This window comes from Scyliorhinus torazame, chromosome 3 (genome assembly GCF_047496885.1).
Source record: "Scyliorhinus torazame isolate Kashiwa2021f chromosome 3, sScyTor2.1, whole genome shotgun sequence".
NCBI classification, from domain to species: domain Eukaryota; kingdom Metazoa; phylum Chordata; class Chondrichthyes; order Carcharhiniformes; family Scyliorhinidae; genus Scyliorhinus; species Scyliorhinus torazame.
In genome coordinates, this window is record NC_092709.1 from 292,724,305 (window position 1) to 292,745,696 (window position 21,392).

At 49.0% G+C, this 21,392-nt stretch overlaps 1 protein-coding gene across 1 annotated transcript in view; it reads right to left on the reverse strand.

The window, feature by feature from the left end:
- The window catches only part of dcc (DCC netrin 1 receptor), a 1,735,814-nt gene that overhangs the window by 242,977 nt on the left and 1,471,445 nt on the right, over positions 1–21,392 (reverse strand). The window contains exon 13 of the mRNA XM_072497411.1: positions 11,326–11,467. Within this exon, the coding sequence (XP_072353512.1) occupies positions 11,326–11,467 (142 nt within the window). The remainder of the gene's footprint in view (positions 1–11,325; positions 11,468–21,392) is intronic.

The following is a 21,392-nucleotide window of genomic DNA, read 5'->3' on the forward strand; positions in this document are numbered from 1 at the left end:
ATAGGTGTACCGACAGTGCCGGGCTGTCCAGTGGTGGTCGGCATTAGAATGCTGTGAAAGAATGAATGCCCTTATTTGCTCTCCCGAGTATATGTAAAGGTATAAGCACGTCAGTGGCAACAACACAGCTGTACCTCACTGCCGTACATCCACTCAGTGTTGGGGTCACCACCATGCCTCCTTTACCCTTCCACATACAGATATCCCTCTATAGAAGCATGAGGAGGGGGGATGGTGGTGAGGGGAATGGGCTTAGTTGCGGAGGGCACTAGCAACATCTGCAAATCAGATGCCTGTGTAAGCCTTCTCCTTGTATATGGATAAGCTCAACGTCCTGGAGGGAGCTGGTCCACATACTTCAGGAACTTGCAATGCACAAATGCCATGCTACTCAACAGTGGCCTACTTTAAGAATAAGTGGATGAGGAAATGTAATGTGCAAATGGATGAAACATACAATTCCTCTCAAACGCCTTTTCTGTTGTACTTGGGTAGGGGAATATGAGGCACAACTATAGCGAATAGGGGAAGCCGGGAGGAGGGGTGCCCACATATGAGGCACTTCACAGAGTTTGAGGAGATGGTAGCTCAGCTAGCAGGCATGGAGCCGAATCAGGCAGTTGGCGATCCGAAGCTTGGGCATGGGGATCCACCCAGTAAGGATCTATCCATGGTATGCATAATGTGCCTCCGTATTGGAGGCAGCTAGTGCTGTCACTTCCTCTCTCCCCTCTCTCACCTACAGGTATCACCAGGAAGAGGTCAATGCTCAAGGATGAGGACTCCCTGTCAGGCCTCAGCAGATGTCCAAACCCAGAGGGGCCAGGAAGAAGAGAGATGTGCACCTATAGTAACATCACAGTAGACACCTGAACCTTCCACCAGCCCAGAGACTCACTCCTTGGTGGGTACACATTTAAGCTTAGGCAAGGTCTCCTGATCTGGTGGTCACTGCAGACACATGTGTCCACAGCAGGAGGAGGCAAGTTCAACCAAGCTTACAAGCACTTGGAGGAGTGTTGGGAAAGTGCCGTCTGCAAGGTCCAAGTGCGATGGTGATCCTCTGGAATTGACTTCCCAAATAATTGTGGAGAATCAGAAAGGGGCAGGGCAACATCAGGCAGAGGTGTTGGAGGCCCTCAACAGAGTGGCATGCAAGTCAGAGGAGTCCATCCACCTACTCTCTGATGAAGTGGGGCTGACCTCCGCACACATGAAACTCTCCATGGGCATGTTGGCAGACTCCATGGAGAATCTGGTCCATCAGAATGCTCAGTATCTGCTGGAGATGTTAAGCAGATCTATACTCCATTGCTGTATCCATGGAGGAACGTTTGCAGTTGGCACTCGAGGGGGAGACGGGGCGTTTGGCCTCCCTCCAGGTGCACCATCCCCTCAAGGAGTGAAGCTGAGGTCTTTGGCCACCTATAGGGGGAGGAGCTGTAATATGAAATCCCTGTGCCATTTACTCAGCCTTGTCGTCCCTGACCACAGAGGGAGAAGCTGGCCCACAAGAGGACAGCCAAAGGAAGCGAGGTCCCTCCAGACTATGGCTCTCCAGAGGGCATCTGTCAAATTCATCAAAGGCAACCCCTGCTGCAGGTGTCAAGGGAGCAACTGGAAGAAATAGTAGCCCACAAGAAATAATGAGTTTTTGACCACAACTGGTTGCACGGGTGGACAAAACATTGTTACAAATCTATCCTCTGTAAATATAGGGCGGGATTTACCTCGCCCTCAGCGGCTTGCTTTGCAGTGACAGAGGGTGGGTTGCTAGTGGCCAGTGACAGGATATTCTGGTCATCCCATTTTCAACAGGGTTTCCTGGTGAATGCACTTCTTGCCACGCCATGGCGGGGGAGGCCGTCGACGGACTGTAAGATCCCACCAGCGTGAACGGCAGAAAATCTCACCCATAATGTTTTCTGTTTTTTTTTACTGTGATTATTGTGTGGTGAACGCCCCCTGCCCCAAGCATCTCTCCTGCAAAGAGCCGCCTCCACCTCCCCCTCCCCCCGCCCCATGAACCACTTCACCTGGACATTCTCCCCCCATCTTCACATATTTTGGAATTCCACCCCCCCCCCCCCCCCCCCCTTCAAATGCCGGGGCATTCATACCCCTCTACCCCCTTCCTCCCCTGCCCAGCAATCAACACGGCACCTTTCTCAATCTCCCCGACCAATCACTGTACTGCATCGCTATAAAACCCTTTCCTGGTCCCCGAAACACCAATGTGTTTTGGATCCTAAACACCACCACATCTGAAGTCCTTCTCGCGTTCCTTAACCCCTCCGACCAATATTCCACCACCGCCCAACCGTACCTCCTGCTGCCTTCCATCCCACAGCTCAAGATCAGATGCAATGGCAAAGAACTTAAAAGAAGGTCCAAACCCATAGTGAAGTGCCTGGACGAAGGTCTGGAGTGCGAGCGAAGTCCCCAGAAGATGGTCTGAGCCTGAGTGACGTTGCCACGTGCAGAACTCCCACGCACATGGTGCTTCAGGATCTGTTAGCTGGAGGCCTCCATCTTCTTCTCGTTGGGTATCCGCAAGCTGACCAAGGCCCTAAGGTGACTGCCAACTTTTGGATGCCACGTTGTTCCAGATGCGCTCTGAACTGACGTATGTTCCCACTGACGTTCAAAGAATCGGGGAAAGATGGGGGAAAGATTCCGGTCGGGCCTTCATCTGCATCCCATTAGTGGGATGCAAGTCGGTATCACGCCAGCCTCCAGCAAAAAAGGTATCGTTAAATCCCGCTGTCATTTCTCGCTGGCGTGAAACCGGCTGTTTGACCTCTGAATTGCTCCCCCTTCACCCCATCGGCCATTGATCCTGTTGTGGGGGGGCACGGGAGAATGCTGCCCTACTTCTCCAGTGTGAATAACACAAACCTCTGAAAACATTAAGATCTGCATATGTTATATAATCAGTCTATTAGTGTCACTTTTTTTGTGCAGTAAATTTTCCCGATAAAACCCATTTTCCACTCATGTGCTCTACTTATTTGATGTTGCCCTTTAATCTGGGTGTGACATGTGTGACAATGATTTACAGAATGTGGAGCACCACAGACCAAGGCCATGTTCCACATTGCTGTTTCACTGTCTTCAGGTGAATTAATGATTACAGTTTCCAGTTTGATAACATGACCATTAATCATTAGAATTCATGGCTAATAATGCAGTTAAATACCACTTGCCACTGTTGGACAGCTAACATTCAGAATATTACACCACTGCAGATACAAAAAAGGAAAGGATTTGCCGGTGTTGTAAAGAGCTGTAATAAGCCAATCACAGCTGCTAGCTATCTAAGCGATGGTTAGCACTTTGACTCCTGGCATTGTATACTGTGCATGTGCAAAGATATTTGAAACACCCTCATCATCAGACATTGATTTCCTGCAGATTGGAGGGTAGCGAATGTAACCCCACTATTCAAATAGGGAGGTCGAGAGAAAACAGGGATCTATAGACCAGTGCGCCTAACACCGGTAGTAGGGAAGTTGCTGGAGTCCATTATCAAGGATTTCATAGCACAGCATTTCATAGAAGGCAGTGGTGGAATCAGATAAAATCAGCATGAATTTACGAAAGGAAAATCATGCTTGACAAATCTATGAGAATTCTTTGAAGATGTAACCAGTAGAGTTGACCAGGGAGAAGAGGTGGATGTGGTTTGTTTAGACTTTCAGAAGGCTTTTCGACAAGGTCTAACGTAGCAGATTAATATGTAAAGTTAAAGCACATAGGATTATGGGTAGTGTCTTGAGATGGAGAGAAAGCTGGTTAGCAGACAAGAAGCAAAAGGTTTGAATAAATGGGTCTTTTTCTGATTGTCAGGCAGTGATTGGTGGGGTATTGCAGGAATCTGTGCTAGAACCCCAACTGTTCACATTATATATTAATGATTGGGACGGGGGAACTCAATGTATTACCTCCAAATATGCAAATAATACCAAATTGGGTGGGAGCTGTGAGGAGGATGCAGAGATGCTTCAGTGTGATTTGGACAGGCTGAATGAGTGGGCACTTGCATGGCGAATGCAGTACAATGTGGATAAATGTGAGGTTATCTGCTTCAGTAGCAAAAATAGGAAGGTAGATTATTGTTTGTATGATTGTAAATTAAGGAAGATGGATACTCAGCGACACCTTGGTGTCCTCATGCATCAGTCACTGAAAGTAAGCCTATAGATACAGCAGGCAATAAAGAAGGCAAATGGTTTTTTGGCCTTCATAGCGAGAGGATTGAGTGTAAGAATAGGGATGTTTTACTGCAATCATTTAGGGCATTGGTGATGCCACCCCTGGAGTATTGCGTGCAGTTTTGGTGTCCTTATCTGAAGAAGGATGTTCTTGTTATGGAGGGAGTGCAGCAAAGGTTTACCAGGCTGATACCTGGAATGGTGAGACTGTCATATGAGGGGAGACTAAATCGGTTAGGATTATATTCAATGGAATTTAGAAGATTGAGAGGGAATCTCACAGAAACTTACAAAGTTCTAATAGGATTAGACACAGTATATTCAGAAAGAATGTTCCTGATGGTGGGGGAGTCCAGAACTAGGGGTGATAATTTGAGGATAAGCAACAAATCTTTTAGGACTGAGGTGAGGAGAAATTTCTTCACCCAGAGTGTTGTGAACCTGTGGAATTTGCTACCACAGAAAGTAGTTGAGGCCAAAATGTTGTGTAATTTCAGGAATGAATTAGATATAGCTCTTGGGGCTAAAGGGATCAAGGGATATGCGGGGGAGGTAGGATCAGGAAATTGAACTTGATGATCAGCATGATCAATTCAAAATATAACAATCTTATAACTGTAACAATCTGTGCACCTCTCTCCTTTGCACTTCTCTTCTGTAGATCTCTTTCCTCTGCATCTCTCTCTCCTGTACATCTGTCTCTTCTGTAACTCTCTCTCTCTCCTGTACATCTCCCTCCCCTGTACATCCATTTCATCTGTAAATCTGTCTCTCCTGCACATCCATTTCCTCTGTAAATCTGTCTCTCCTGTACATCTCTTTCTCCTGTACATCTCCCTCCTCTGCACCTGTCTTCTCTGCATCTGTCTCTCCTCTACAGCTCTCTCTCATGGGCATCACTCCCCTGTGTACCTCTTGTCATGATATTCAAACATACATCATAACACATACACAATGATAGACTGACCAACGGACCAATTAGCACACATAACACGACAGCCAATCACAGACAAGAGCAGACACAGTATAAGACAAGAAACACGACACTTCCTGGGCAGTCCATCTGGAGACAGCACAGGGCCAGGACCTATATAGCAAGACACTCACACAGTCACAACGTGCTGAGAACCAAGTCTGATTTATAAATAGTTAGATGGAATAAAACAGAGTTGTACCAATCGCAAGCGTGTTGGCTCGTCTATACCTCAGAGCACCCAACACCTCATGATACCAGGAGTGAATTGATACCTACCGGCAAATCTGCCATCCTGAGCCATGGACACCCGCAACAAACCGCAGCCGTTGCAAGTCGCTGGGAACCTGGGCACAAATTGGAAGCTCTTCAAGCATGCGCAGTGGCGTAACGAACGCCATGACATCATGACGTGCGGCAACTGTGGAGCTGCACATTTAAAAGGGCAATGTCTTGCAAAAACCCGACAATGCCTACGCTGTGGCAAGATGGGCCACTACGCTGCCTACTGTCGAGCGGCTCAACCGGTTGATCTTCCACATCTCCGACAACCTCGCAGGAACGTGCGGACCATTCAGCCTCCACATCAGGACATCCAAACCGACGACACAGATGACCAAGACGCCTTCCGGGTTGCGGTCATTGATGCAAACCGGGTCAACACCATCAATCCGGGCGATGAATGGAGTGCCACCCTAACGGTCAACCGATCGCCGATCACTTTCGGCCTGGACACTGGCGCCTCCGCCAACCTCATAGCATGGTCAGCCTTCTACGCCATAAAGGTCAGACCACCAATCCAGCCATCCCGGTGCAAGATGGTCGACTACAACGGGAACGTTATCCCGGCCATGGGATCCTGCCAGCTCCAAGTGACACACAACACACATGGCCACACTCTCGTTCGAGATAGTTGGCTCATCGAAGGACTCCCTGCTGGATGCACAGGCATGCAAGACTCTCCACCTTGTGCAACAAATCCTCTCTCTCTCTCCAGACGGCACGTCTGACTTCCCGGATGCAGAGTTCAACGCACAGCTCCAATCGCTCCTCGCCCACAACCAGGAGGCATTCAAAGGCATGGGAACACTGCCATACACCTACCGAATTCGCCTCAAACCGGACGCCATCCTGGTCGTTCACGCACCTCGCAGGGTTCCTGTGCCACTTAAAGACCGCCTCAAGCAGCAGCTGCAGGATCTCCAGGACCAAGGGGTCCTATCCAGGGTCACGGAGCCCACGCCATGGGTCAGCTCCATGGTGTGTGTCAAGAAGCCTTCTGGCGAGCTCCGCATCTGTATTGACCCCAAAGACCTCAATAATAATATTATGAGGGAACATTATCCCATACCCAAACGGGAGGAGATCACCAGTGAAATGGCCCAGGTGAAGATATTCACGAAACTGGATGCTTCTAAAGGATTTTGGCAGATCCAACTGGACCCGTCCAGCCGAAAGCTATGTACCTTCAACACCCCTTTCGGCAGGTTCTGCTACAACCGGATGCCATTTAGCATCATCTCGGCATCCGAGGTCTTCCATAGAATCATGGAGCAGATGATGGAAGGAATCGAAGGGGTGCGCGTATATGTGGACGATGTCATCATCTGGTCCACCACACCGCAGGAGCACATACATCGTCTCCAACGCGTTTTTGCCCGCATATGGGAAAATGGCCTGCGCCTCAACCGAGCCAAGTGCTCCTTTGGCCAGACCGAGTTGAAGTTCCTGGGGGACCATATCTCCCGGTCAGGGGTCCGTCCGGATGCAGACAAGGTGAGCCCCATCACAGCCATGCCGCAGCCGGCCGACAAGAAGGCTGTCCTACGCTTCCTTGGCATGGTCAACTTCCTGGGGAAGTTCATTCCCAACCTTGCCTCCCATACGACGACTCTGCGCCACCTCGTCAGAAAATCCACAGAGTTCCAGTGGCAACACACGCACCAGCTGGAATGGGAGGAGCTCAAACGCAAACTCACTATAGCACCACTGTTGGCGTTTTTTGACACGTCTCGTGCCACCAAAATCTCAACTGATGCCAGCCAATCCGGCATTGGAGCAGTGCTCCTGCAGAGAGATGACACGGCGGCATGGGCCCCAGTGGCCTATGCATCGCGGGCCATGACCCCCACAGAGCAGCGCTACGCGCAAATTGAAAAAGAATGCCTGGGCTTGCAAACCGGTTTCGACAAGTTACACGATTACGTCTATGGTCTTCCACGGTTCACGCTCGAAACTGACCACCACCCCCGGGTCAGCCTAATAAACAAGGACCTGAACGAGATGACCCCTCGCCTCCAGCGCATCCTACTTAAACTCAGGAGGTACGACTTCCAACTGGTCTACACTCCAGGGAAGGACCTCATCGTGGCGGATGCCCTATCCAGAGCAGTGAGCACGCCGCCAGATGCGGAAGGGTTCGTATGTCAGGTCAAGGCACAGGTGGCTTTCACATCGGCCAATCTGCCAGCTACTGATGCACGTCTGGCCCACATTCGCCGTGAGACTGCGGCTGACCCCCTTCTACAACGTGTGATGCGCCACATGACGGAAGGGTGGCTCAAGGGGCAGTGCCCACAATTCTACAATGTACGAGATGACCTAGCCATCATTGATGGTGTCCTTCTGAAGCTGGACCGGATTGTGATTCCGCACAGCATGCGTCAGCTGGTTCTCGACCAACTACATGAAGGCCACTTGGGGGTCGAGAAGTGCAGACGGAGGGCTCGAGGGGCGGTATACTGGCCGGGCATCAGTGACGATATTGCCAACATGGTGCTCAACTGTACAACCTGCCAAAGGTTTCAGCCGGCGCAACCTCCTGAGACGCTTCTGCCCCATGAGCTGGTGACGTCCCCCTGGGTGAAGGTGGGTGTCGACCTATTTCACGCGCTCGGCATGGACTATGTCATCATAGTTGACTACTTCTCAAACTACCCAGAAGTCATACGTCTGCACGATTTGACATCGTCTGCTGTCATCAGGGCCTGCAAAGACACCTTTGCTCGCCACGGCATTCCGATGACTGTCATGTCGGACAATGGGCCCTGTTTTGCCAGCCATGAATGGTCGTCCTTTGCTGCTTCGTATGGCTTCACACACGTGACGTCCAGCCCTCTGCATCCCCAGTCCAATGGAAAGGCGGAGAAGGGCGTTCACATTGCCAAGCGGCTCCTCTGCAAGGCTGCTGCTGCCGGGTCGGACTTCTGCCTCGCCCTGCTGGCCTATCGCTCGGCCCCACTAGCCACGGGTCTCTCACCAGCACAGCTGCTGATGGGTCGCGCCCTCAGAACCACTGTGTCTTCCATCCTGGCACCAACAATAGACAATGCTCCGGTACTGCATAGGATGCAACTGCAGCGCGATCGCCAGAAGAGATCGTATGACATGCGGGCAACTGATCTTCCCTCCCTGGCCCCTGGAGACAACGTCCGCATCCACCTACCAGATGGTGGCTGGTCAGCACCTGCCGAAGTTCTCCGACGCATGGCTCCCCACTCGTTCCTGGTATGCAAGCCGGATGGATCCGTGCATAGCCGCAATCGCCGAGCCCTTCGCTTACTTCCACGCTCGCAACGGGACCCTACACAGACGCCGTGTCCTCCACTGGTTCCTGATAGCGACTTCGTGGAGCTGCCATATACCATGCCCCTTCTATCGCCATCCGTGGCCAGGCTCGCACCTCAGCCGGTGGTTCTCGACCCACCCTTGAGGCGGTCAACCCGAATTTGTCGCCCACCTACTAGACTGGACTTATGAGACTGTTCACACGTCAAACTTTTGCAACCACTGTTTTATAACATGTCACTGTTTTATCGTTACAGGCCTCGTTTGATCGTTCCAAATTTCCACGTTGTTCTTCTTTTGTTATGGTACAACCTCGTTAGCATGTCACACCTGACATCGCCCCTTGTATACAGTTAAGCCCCATGTACATGATGTAAATATTACGCACACACACACACACCTTTAGCTGCACTCAGGACACATTTATATTTATAACCACGTAGGCACATAATCTTGTAAAAAAGGGGGATGTCATGATATTCAAACATACATCATAACACATACACAATGATAGACAGACCAACGGACCAATTAGCACACATAACATGACAGCCAATCACAGACAAGAGCAGGCACAGTATAAGACAAGAATAACAACACTTCCTGGGCAGTCCATCTGGAGACAGCACAGGGCCAGGACCTATATAGCAAGTCACTCACACAGTCACAACGTGCTAAGCACCAAGTCTGATGTATAAATAGTTAGATGGAATAAAACTGCGTTGTACCAATCGCAAGCGTGTTGGTTCGTCTGTACCTCAGAGCACCCAACACCTCACCTCTCTCCTCTGTACCTCTCTCCTGTACACCTATAGGTCCAACTGTACCATGTTGTCACTGCTGTGTATGGTGAATGATTTCCTCTTCAGATGTAGTGCCTCCTATCCTGGTGCTTGTTTGATAAGCTCCAAACTTTCCAAAACCACAATGCTGACAATTTTCTACAATGTTTACCAGAGGGAACAAAGCAACTGTGAGAACTGATCCTCTCCTGAGATCAGGCAAACAGAATTTTAAAGAACCCCCATGTTCTGTGCCTGAAACTCATCTTTTCATTGGATGGTTCAGGAGCCAAATCCAATGGAAAGCCTCTCATTTTATCATTTTAAATGGTGTTGGCAAAGTCCACCCACCTGTTTGAGTGATCACATGGACTCAAGTGAGCAGATCACTCTTATACAGCCAAATGCACCACAGTTAAAACAAGTTCAGGGTGATATAGGGCTGGATGAAGTGGTTTAAGATCAGATTTAAAACTTCAGGCATTTGGGGAACCTGGAACCAATGTAGTTCAGTATGAGGAGTGGTTATGGAAGAGCAGGACCTCATACAACAGGATGCACCCGGTGTTAATAAAAATGGGCAATGCTTTGAAGCATTGAATCTCACCTGTAAAGAGGTACCAAAGATTGTTGGGTTCCAGGGTCTCTATGTCACCCCTACGACCAATCTTTTTGTGCCTGATTTTGTAGCCGGTAATAAATCAGCATTAGCTTGCAATCATGTTTCGTTTTTTTTCTCTGATTTTAAGTACACACTTGCCCCAATCTATCTATTTGTTTCCAGTTAAAACTCTCTTCGGTCAGCTTGTCTGCGACTAGTGCCGAGGGAAGGGTATTAAATTCGAAATGCTTTGTAAAGTTGTTCAAACTTGTGTTTGTGTGCCAGATATTCTGTAAATTAAAAAATCCGTTATTTAAATATGCTTGGTCTCGTTTTTGAGGGAACTTATCTTGCTGAAATGGTTAGTCTGTCTGGAGGCTTTAAAGAGAGATTGTACGGTCGGATAGATTCTGTAAAGGTTAAGGGAAAGGAATCACTACAAAGATTTTTTCTTATTACAGCAATTACAATATTATTTTCCGGTACTCAAGGTGTTGGCCAAGATAGTTGCTTAAAAATATATCTTCTGTTCTGCTGCATTTGTTCAATTAATATTTAGTAAATTTGGTGGTTGAAGCCCAATTCGGATTTGTTCCACTACCATCAAAAGACAAAGAGGACAATGTGAGATTGCATGATAAAACTAATAGCTGGAATACACTGTGCACTGTTCGCTTTGCTTCCTGGGTGTGCTACAAGTTCCAAACACATGGATCCAGCACACCAACAACAACTTGTATTTATCCAGCACCTCTAATATAGAACATTACAAGGAACTGCTCAGACAGGTGTGTGGAAAGTGGATGTAGGGCCACGAAAGGAGAGATCAGCAGGGTGAACCAAATGATTGGCTGATTAGGTTTGTAAAGTAGGAGGAGAAAGAATGGCAGAGGATTTAGAGAGAGCCACGGGACAGTAGACCCAGGGAGCTGAAGGCTCTGCTACCAATATTGATGTGATGGGTCAGATGGGGGATCCAAAAGGCCAGATTCAGTGGTAAAGCAAGTTCAGGGTGATATAGGGCTGGATGAAGTGATTTAAGATCAGATTTAAAACTTCAGGCATTTGGGGACCCTGGAACCAATGTAGTTCAGTATGAGGAGTGGTTATGGAAGAGCAGGACCTCATACAACAGGATGCACCCGGTGTTAATAAAAATGGGCAATGCTTTGAAGCATTGAATCTCACCTGTAAAGAGGTACCAAAGATTGTTGGGTTCCAGGGTCTCTATGTCACCCCTACGACCAATCTTTTTGTGCCTGATTTTGTAGCCGGTAATAAAACCATTCTGGGCATTGGGTGGTGGTGGCAGCCAGCTGACCTTTACACTCTGGAAAACAGAAAGATTTCTGCATTTTAGTCACCAATGTTCAATCAAACCTCATTGGAATAGAATAACTTCCTCTTTTAACAGAGATATGATATAATCCTCATTCAGGTTTGCCAAAATATAGAAGGGGCACTTTCATGACACCAGTTTAGACATTGATTAAACTACTGCGAGTGGAAAATCCATTGGCTCCCCATTAATTCTCTCTCCCTTCCAAGGTGTTCCTCTCGAAGTTAAGCTTATTCAAAGGAGACAGAAATGACAGTGACTTTATACATCAAAGTTTCCCATCCTGACTGCCATAACAACTCGTAACTCCATCGATCAAGTATGCTTTATCTGCCTTGGGGTACATTGCATTTCAGTACTCAGATCTATCATATATACAGAAGTCCTAAGCTTACTTACATTACAGTAACCTAAGACTGTGCTAGCTATATTCAACAAATATTCAACAATTAGTTTCTCCGTTTGCTAACTCTCACACGGCTTACTTCTTACCTGTTAACGTGTTATTATACCTATAATATAATAATACGTTGCTTCTTTAACACACAAATTAACTGCATCGCCATTCAAAAAAAGTTTGGTATTTGGATGTGTTCGCTTTTTGGGCGTATGCTCAAGGATATTCGACCTGTAGGAATATGACCAAGGCCTTCAATGTTGCTGAATGCTGATGGAACGGTTTTAAATTTCCAGCCACTTGGCACGGCGTGTATTCAATGAAAAAAAGACATTTTCCTCATGTACCCTCTAATCCTTCCACCAATCACCTTAAGTCTACGCCCACTGGTAATTGGTCCCTCGGCTAGAAGAACAGGGGACAGGATTCTCTGATCCTGAGGCTAAGTGTTGACACCGTCGGAAACGACGACCGTTTCTCAACGGCGTCAACACGGCCTCAGGATCAGCAATTCTGGCCCCCTGGGCGCTGGAGCAGTTCACGCTGCTCCAGCTGCTGATCCGGCCGTGGAATGGGCGCCGGGGGATGTGCGCATGCGTAGTGGGTCTGGCGCGAACCCGCGCATGCGCAGCCCCGCCGGCGCGATTTCCGCGCATGCGCAGTGTCTCCCTTGTCCGCGCCGGCCCCTACCAAACATGGCGCAGGAGTACAGGCGTCGATGCGTAAGAAAGGAGGCCGGGAGACAGAGAGGCCGGCCCGCCGACCGGTGGGTCCCGATCGCGGGCCAGGCCACATCGGTAGCACTCCCCCCCCCGGGGTCGGACGCCCCCTCCTCCCCACGTGCCACCCCCGGACCCTTCAATGCCGAGGTCCCGCCGGCTCAGAGCATGTTAGAACGGCACCGGCGGGACTCATTTTCTTTTTTTTAAGGCCGCTCGGCCCATTTGGGCCAGAGAATCGCGGGGGGCCGCCGGCGCCACGTCGACCAAGCCGGTCACAATGGCGCCGATTCTCCATCGGAGCGGCGTGGTGGCGCGATTCGCGCGACCCCCCGCCGATTCCGCGACCCGATGTGGGGTCGGAGAATCCCGCCCCAAGTATTCCCTGACTGCCCTGCCTTGGCTTCTCATAATTTTGTACACCTCAATTAGGTCACCTTTTAGCTTCCTCTGTTCTAAGGAAAATAAACCTAGGCTATCATACTTCTGCTCAGAGCTGCAATTTCCAAGCCCTTGGTAACATTCCTGTACATCTCCTCTGCACTATCTTCAAAGAAATTGGGCGGGATTCTCCGACCCCCCCGGCGGGTCGGAGAATCCCCAGGGGACAGCGTGAATCCCGCCCCGCTGCTCCGATGCCGGCTGCCATATTCTCCGCCGCCGGTTTTCGGGCAGGGGCGGGGTTTATGCCACGCCGGTTGGGGGCCGTTGGCAGCAGCCCCCCCCCCGGCAATTTTCCAGGCCCCGATGGGCCGAGCGGCCGTCAGTTCCTGGCCAGTCCTGGCGGCGTGAAATGGTCATGGTCCCACGCGGCGGGACCTGGCTGGTGGGCCATCTAGTGGAGTCCGCGGGGGGGGGGGGGCACGGGGGGGGGGGGATCCGGCTCCGGGGGGCCCCCAAGGTGGCCTGGCCCGCGATCGGGGCCCACCGATCTGCGGGCGGGTCTGCACTGTCGGGGCACGGCTTCCGCGCCGGCTTCTGTAGGGCTCTGCCATGGCCTGCGCAGAGAAGAACCCCCCGGCGCATGCGCAGGAACATGCCGGCCAGTCTGCGCATGCGGCAACTCGCGCTGGCTCTTTGGCGCCGGTTGGTGCAGCGGCAGCTCCTCCGGCGCTGGCCTAGCTCCTGGAAGTGCGGAGGATTCCGCAACTTCTGGTTGGCCCAACGCCGGCGTGTTTGGCGCTGGCGTCGGGCCATCCCGCCAATTGCGAGAGAATCCCGCCCTGTATGTCCTATTTCCTAGATGTAATAGTTCACTTTTGTGGAGTTCCTATTTTTCCACTACACAAAAAGCGAGTGGAAGATTGAAGGCCCTGTGCAGCTCCCTGGATTGATACAGAAGCATTCTCTTTGTGGAAAATCAGAATCTGAGTAGCCACACATCACAAAGGTCCAACAAAAGTGACACAATGGCTGGAATTCTCCGGCCGTTGCGATTCACTTTTCCCGCCGGCAGCACAGCCCCTGCCCACGGGTTTCCAGGTAGAGTTGGCTGCTTCAATGGGAAAGCCCATTGACAAGCGGTGGGAAGACAGAATCCCACCATCAGTGAACAGCGCACCCCCGAGAAGCACGCAGTTATGGAAGCGGAGAATCCAGCCAAATAAGTTCATAGAATCATAGAATTTACATTGCAGAAGGAGACCATTCAGCCCATTGAGTCTGCACCAGCCCCTGGGAAGAGCACCCTAACAAAGCCCATACCTCCTCCCTATTCCCACACCTCACACCTCCACCCTATCCCCGTAACCCCACCTAACCTTTTTTGGACACTAAGGGCAATTTAGCATGGCCAATCCACCTAACCTGCACATCTTTGGACTGTGGGAGGAAACCGGAGCACCTGGAGGAAACCCACGCACACACGGGGAGAACGTGCAGACTCCACACAGACAGTGACCCAAGCCAGGAATCGAACCTGTGATCCTGGAGCTGTGAAGCAACTGTGCTACTGTGCTGGTGACCTATTTTACAGTTTTCCTGAATTTCACTTCCATTGGCCAGAAATGACCTTGCATTAAATTCTGGAATAAATAAAATGAAAGAAATTCTGATGTGGAGGTGTCATCAGACCAATACTATTGGCTGATGCAATGTCACGTGTTACGCAATGACATAATCAGAACACTTGCAGGCTTTTGCGGAAATCACCATTGTACCCAGTGTGAGCAGCATCTTGTAAATAAACCTTTTGTACTGTGTTCCATGAAAGGACATGTGCCACCCCGATTCTTTCTCTTTGCGGCTACAACAAAGAATATAACAAAAGATAAACTGGTGACGGGATCTGGGCAGTAATATAAAAACGGGAGAAAAACAATGTTCAACAACAATTTTGTGAGGCTGAAGAAGGAATCATCAACGGAGATCCAGGCACATACCCATCGGGAGTGAGGCCGGGAGAAAGACCATGGACTTCCAAGGCAAATCATTGTTGTGGCAAATAAAAAACACTCTCAAGTAAATATTCGGACACTGTACAGTTTGTAGTAGGACGTCGGCGAATCATCTGGTCGAAAGCTGCGAGCGCAAGTAAAACGGTTTTCAAAACAAAGCTATCAGACAACTGCAAATTACTGGGGGGTTGCCAGTTTAGCTCAGTTACCTAAACAGCTGGTTTGTGATGCAAAGTGAAGCCAGTAGCGCGGGTTCAATTTCCGTACCGGCTGAGATTATTCCTGAAGGTCTTCTCAACCTTGCCACTCACCTGAGGTGTGGTGATCCTCAGGTTAAATCACCACCAGTCAGCTCTCCCCAGAGGAAAGCAGCCTATCGTCCTCTGGGATTATGGTGACTTTACCTTACCTTACAGGGAGAAAATAAATGGCTAGGAAGACTTATTGAAGGCAGAATAGCACAGATCAGGGAGCTGCAATCCAAAAATGGCGGGACGAAAAGGCGCCACAGCCGTGTTTGATGAGGAGGAGACACCGTGGGACTCTTATGAGGAAAGATTCCAGTCATTCCTCAAAGCCAATCAGACACCAGCAGACCTGCATACTGTGACCTTTCTCAGCTCAGTTGGGAGGAAACATTCATGTTGCTAAAGAATTTAGTACCCCCAGCTAAACCTGGAGACAAGTTGGATGATGAGTTAATGACTGTCTTTTTTTAAAAAATATTTTTATTCTCCTCCTTTTTCACATTTTCTCCCAGATTTGCACCCACCAACAATAAACCATAAGCAGTAACAAATATAATGTCAATCCCCATATCAACAACAATCCCATCCTCCCACCAACCCCCAAACAACTGTCCACATGTTAACACAAACAAATAACAAAAAGGAATCAGGAATCACCCATAATCTCCATTAACAGATACAGTCCCCCTAGTTAATGACTGTCTTACAAGAACATTTCTCTCCCCGTCCATTATTAATAGCTGAATGATTCCGCTGTCACAGTTGTGCACAGGAGGAAGGGGAAAACATTTCACAATTTGTTGCATCACTGCAAAGGCCAGCAAGGTACTGTGAATTTGGCCAGACTTTGGATAATACACTTTACGGCCGATTAGTTTGTGGCCTCAGGAATGAAACCATCCAAAGGAAATTGTTGACTGAAGGTGCATTAACCCTAAAATCTGCTGTAGAAATCTATGGGACTTGCTGTGAGAGAAGCTTCATTGACTGGAGTTTGAGCTAAAGTCCATAAGCTGGAGTCTGTGAGAAGCAGGTGCACCATGAATCTACCATGTCATCGTCGCTGCAACCAAGTGGGACATGTGGCTGGAGATCATTGGAGCAAGAAGAACAAATCAAAAATAATGGTAAAGTTGGTCATATTGCCAAGGCATGTTGGTCACGCCAAACGTCATCAGCTTAAAAGAAATGTACCAAGCAAAATGTTGCAAAGTCCACAGTTTACCAGTGGAATGATCCAACTGAAGACTCACCGAGTACCTAAGTGTCAAGTCAGCTTAAGGAATTTAAGCTCAGTGTTCTAGCAGTACAAAGAGACCAGAAACAATTTTAGATCTATCCAAAATTAAATGGGAACACTATTAAGATGGGGAGTGAATATGGGCGCCACAATATCACGTTTACCTGAATCGATATCAAAGAATCATAGAATCCCTACAGTACAGAAGGAGGCTATTCGGCCCGTCGAGTCTGCACCGACCCTTCGAATGAGCACCTTACCCTTGCCCACTCTTCCCTATTCCTGTAACCCCATAACCTAACCTGCACATCCTGAGATACTAAGGGGCAATTTATCATGGCCAATCCACTTAATCTGCACATCTTTGGACTGTGGGAGGAAACCGGAGCATCCGGAGGAAACCCACGCAGGCAGGGGTAGACGTATAAACACCACACAGTCACCCGAGGTCGGAATTGAACCTGGGTCCCTGGCGCTGTGAGGCAGCCGTGCTAACCACTGTGCCACCATGCCGCCCAATGTACCATCAGAAATTTGTATCTGCCATTGCAACCATCTGATGTGGTCTTTAGGACATTTAACGAGAAGGGTGTGTCACTGAAAAGTTTCATCAATGTGACTGGGAGTTAGCAAGCAGAAAGTGGAGTTGTATCTTCGCATTGTTCAAGGAACCTTTTCAGCATTGTTTGAGAGATCTTGGTTAAGGAAGAAGTTTAAGCTAAACTGGGCCATCATGAACCAACTTGTTGATTCTACAAACAATCTTCAACCACTTCTGAGAAAATATGCAAAGGTGCTTAAGGAGTCACTTGCATCCATGAATGGGGTCGAAGTGAAACCCAAGATAAAGGCAGACAGCGTGCCTAGGTGGTTGAGAGCATGTGCCGTACCTTATGCCATTTGACCTGAAGTGGAAGAACTCGCGAGGTTACTGAAAACAGGAGTCATTGAACCTGTTACCATCAGCGATTGGGCAATCCCAATCATCCCAATCTTAAAGAAGGATGACTCAGTACAAATATGCAGGGATTTCAAAAAGACAATCAACCCCGTATTTTCTGCCGATCTGTCCCCTCTGCCACTGATCGAAGATCTTTTTGCAGGTCTCTCAGGTGGACACAAATTTAGCAAATTTGATCTTTACCAAGCCGAGCTGCAAATGGCTTATTGTCACAAGTAGGCTTCAACGAAGTTACTGTGAAAAGCCCCTAGTCGCCACATTCCGGCACCTGTTCGGGGAGGCTGTTACGGGAATTGAACCATGCTGCTGGCCTGCCTTGGTCTGCTTTAAAAGCCAGCAATTTAACCCAGTGTGCTAAACAGCCCCTTAGTGTGCTAAACAGCCCCAATTAAAGTTGCTATTAAGTCTCAACCATTACAGACAACAGTAACACGCAAGAGTCTGTTTTGTTAGCGGAGGCTTCTGTTCAGCATAACATCAGCACCAGCTCTCTTCCAACGATCTATGGTTTCGCTCTTAAGTGAGCTATCGGATGTGCAGTGCTGCCTGGATGACATTTGAATTACAGGTTCAAATGATGTAGGGCATGTAAAGAACCTATTCTCAACTTGAGAAAAGTTCCCAGCTTCATTTTTAGTGCTCAAAGGTTCCACCATTATTTATTTGGCTGTCAATTTACTCCATTGAATGACCATCGTCCCTTCGCAACAACCTTTGGGCTGCATAAGGGGATCCTTTTGCTCGCTGCTAGTTAATTACAACATTGGGCGTCAATCTTGTTGGCATAAAATTATGTTATTGAATATCGGAGATCTGAACAGCATACGAACACAAACGCTTTTTCCCGACTGCCGCTGCAAGACCATCAAGACCAAAAAGATAAGAATGAATGTGATGAACACATCAACGACTTATTCTATCTGTCTCATGTGGAAAATGTTCTGGTAACGCCTTCTCACGTGCATAAATTGACCCGAAAAGATCCGGTGATGAGAAATGTGTTGAACATGATACAAAAAGGCACAGAAAACGCCCAGATCTTAAACCCTATCTTACAAGGTATCTTGAGCTGTCAGTACAAAGTAGAGTATTGTTGTGGGGTATTCGAGTAATCATTCCGCCGTGTGTACGAAGTAGAATCCTGGACCAGCTGCAGAGGGCCATCCCAGTGTAGTCAGAATGAAGGAGTTGGAGAGAAAGTACTTTTGGTGGGCCAGGTTGGATGCCCAAATAGAGAAGGTAGGGTTATGCCAATTCTGCACTGTGTTGAGAATTGTACCTCCACTACAATCTTTGCATCCATGGGAGTGGCCCCCAAAATCCATGTTGATTATGCGGGACCAGTCGAATGAACATACATTTGGTCATGGTTGACGCACATTCTAAGTGGCCGGAGGTTGCCATCATGAAATCGACAACTGCAGAACAGACCATGGAAAGGCTTGAACAACTCATGATACTCAGTTCACATCAGCTGAATTCGATGACCACCTGAAGGGGTGTGGTATCTGCCATATCAAATCAGCCCCCGACCATCCAGCTGCCAACGGCTCAGCTGAATATTTTCTAAAATTGTTCAAACATGCAGTGAAGGTTTTGAGGGATAAAGGCTCTCTACCTAAACACCATTAGCTTACTGATGACATGCAGGAACACTGCGCTTTCAAAAACTCAAAGCTCACTGCGATACTGCTAAAAAGGAAACTACACACAGTTTGACTTTTTGACTCCCCCTTCAACTTCCGAGATAGTCAAGCAACAAACTCAAACACAAGTGGATAGAAGGGAACAACACACCAAAAGCACTGTCTTTGGCCATGAGAAGTGTGTTCTGTAGTGATCACTGTATATCAATACACATGATCAATGTATGTAAAACTAGTACAGTCAATTCAACACTAGGGGCAAAATTTTCCGGGAACTGCGTGAGGTCCGCCGACTGGCGCCCAAAACGGCGCAAATCAGTCGGGCATCGCGCCGCCCCAAAGGTGCGGAATGCTCCGAATCTTTGGGGGCCGAGCCCCAACCTTAAGGGGCTAGGCCCACGCCGGACGAATTTCCGCCCCGCCAGCTGGCGGGAAAGGCCTTTGGTGCCCCGCCAGCTGGCGCGGAAATGACATCTCCGGGCGGCGCATGCGCGGGAGCGTCAGCGGCCGCTGACGGCATTCCCGCACATGCGCAGTGGAGGGAGTCTCTTCCGCCTCCGCCATGGTGGAGACGGTGGCGAAGGTGGAAGGGAAAGAGTGCCCACACGGCACAGGCCCGCCCGCGGATCGGTGGGCACCTATCGCGGGCCAGGCCCCGTGCCCCCCCAGGACCCCGGAGCCCGCATGCGCCGCTTTCTCCCACCGGTAAGGTAGGTGGTTTAATCCACGCCGGCGGGACAGGTATTCTAGCAGCGGGACTTCGGCCCATCCGGGCCGGAGAAGCGCCGGGGGGGGGGGGGGGGGGGGGGGGGGGCGCCAACCGGCGCGGAGCGATTCCCGCCCTCGTCGAATATCCGGTGGTGGACAATACGGCAACCGGCGGGGGCGGGATTCACGCCAGCCCCCAGCGATTCTCCGACCCGGCGGGGGGTCGGAGAATCTCGCCCTCGATGTCTCACTATCAGGTGATATAAAAAGAACTTTCACGCTCTTTCTGAGAGAGTGTGCTTCAAGAGAGTGAACAGACAAGACATAGAATAGCTAGAGAGAGAGGTTATAAGTTATTTCATTATTACATTGTATAGTTAGTTATCTTTACGATATTTTATTTCTTTACTAGTTGAGTATTAAGTAAAAAGGACTCACAAATATTATTTATATAACTCAATAAATTAGTTTATCTTTACAAGAAGACTATTGTTCATTTCATCATAGAACATAGAACATAGAACATTACAGCGCAGTACAGGCCATTCGGTCCTGGATGTTGCGCTGACCTGTGAAACCACTCTACACTAAAGCCCATCTACACTATTCCCTTATCGTCCATATGTCTATCCAATGACCATTTGAATGCCCTTAGTGTTGGCGAGTCCACTATTGTTGCAGGCAGGGCATTCCACACCCTTACTACTCTCTGAGTAAAGAACTTACCTCTGACATCTGTCTTATATCTATCTCCCCTCAATTTAAAGCTACGTCCCCTCGTCCTAGACATCACCATCCGAGGAGAAAGTCTCTCACTATCCACCCTATCCAATCCTCGGATCATCTTGTGTGCCTCAATTAAGTCACCTCTTAACCTTCTTCTCTCTAACGAAAACAGCCTCAAGTCCCTCAGCCTATCCTCATAAGATCTTCCCTCCATACCAGGCAACATTCTGGTAAATCCCATCTGCACCCTTTCCAATGCTTCCACATCCTTCCTATAATGTGGCGACCAGAATTGCACGCAATACTCCAAATGCGGCTGCACCAGAGTTTTGTACAGCTGCAACATGACCTCATGGCTCCGAAACTCAATCCTTCTACCAATAAAAGCTAACATACCGTACGCCTACTTAACAACCCTCTCAACCTGGGTGGCAACTTTCAGGGATCTATGTACATGGACACCAAGATCTCTCTGCTCATCCACACTGCCAAGAATCTTACCATTAGCCCAGTACTCTGTCTTCCTGTTATTCCTTCCAAAATGAATCACCTCACACTTTTCTGCATTAAACTCCATTTGCCACCTCTCAGCCCAGCGCTGCAGCTTATCTATGTCCCTCTGTAACTTGTAACATCCTTCCGCACTGTCCACAACTCCACCGACTTTAGTGTCATCTGCAAATTTACTCACCCATCCTTCTACGCTCTCCTCCAGGTCATTTATAAAAATGACAAACAGCAGTGGCCCCAAAACAGATCCTTGTGGTACACCACTAGTAACTGGACTCCAGTTTGAACATTTCCCATCAACCACCACCTTTTGTCTTCTTCCAGCTAGCCAATTTCTGATCCAAACTGCTAAATCACCCTGAATC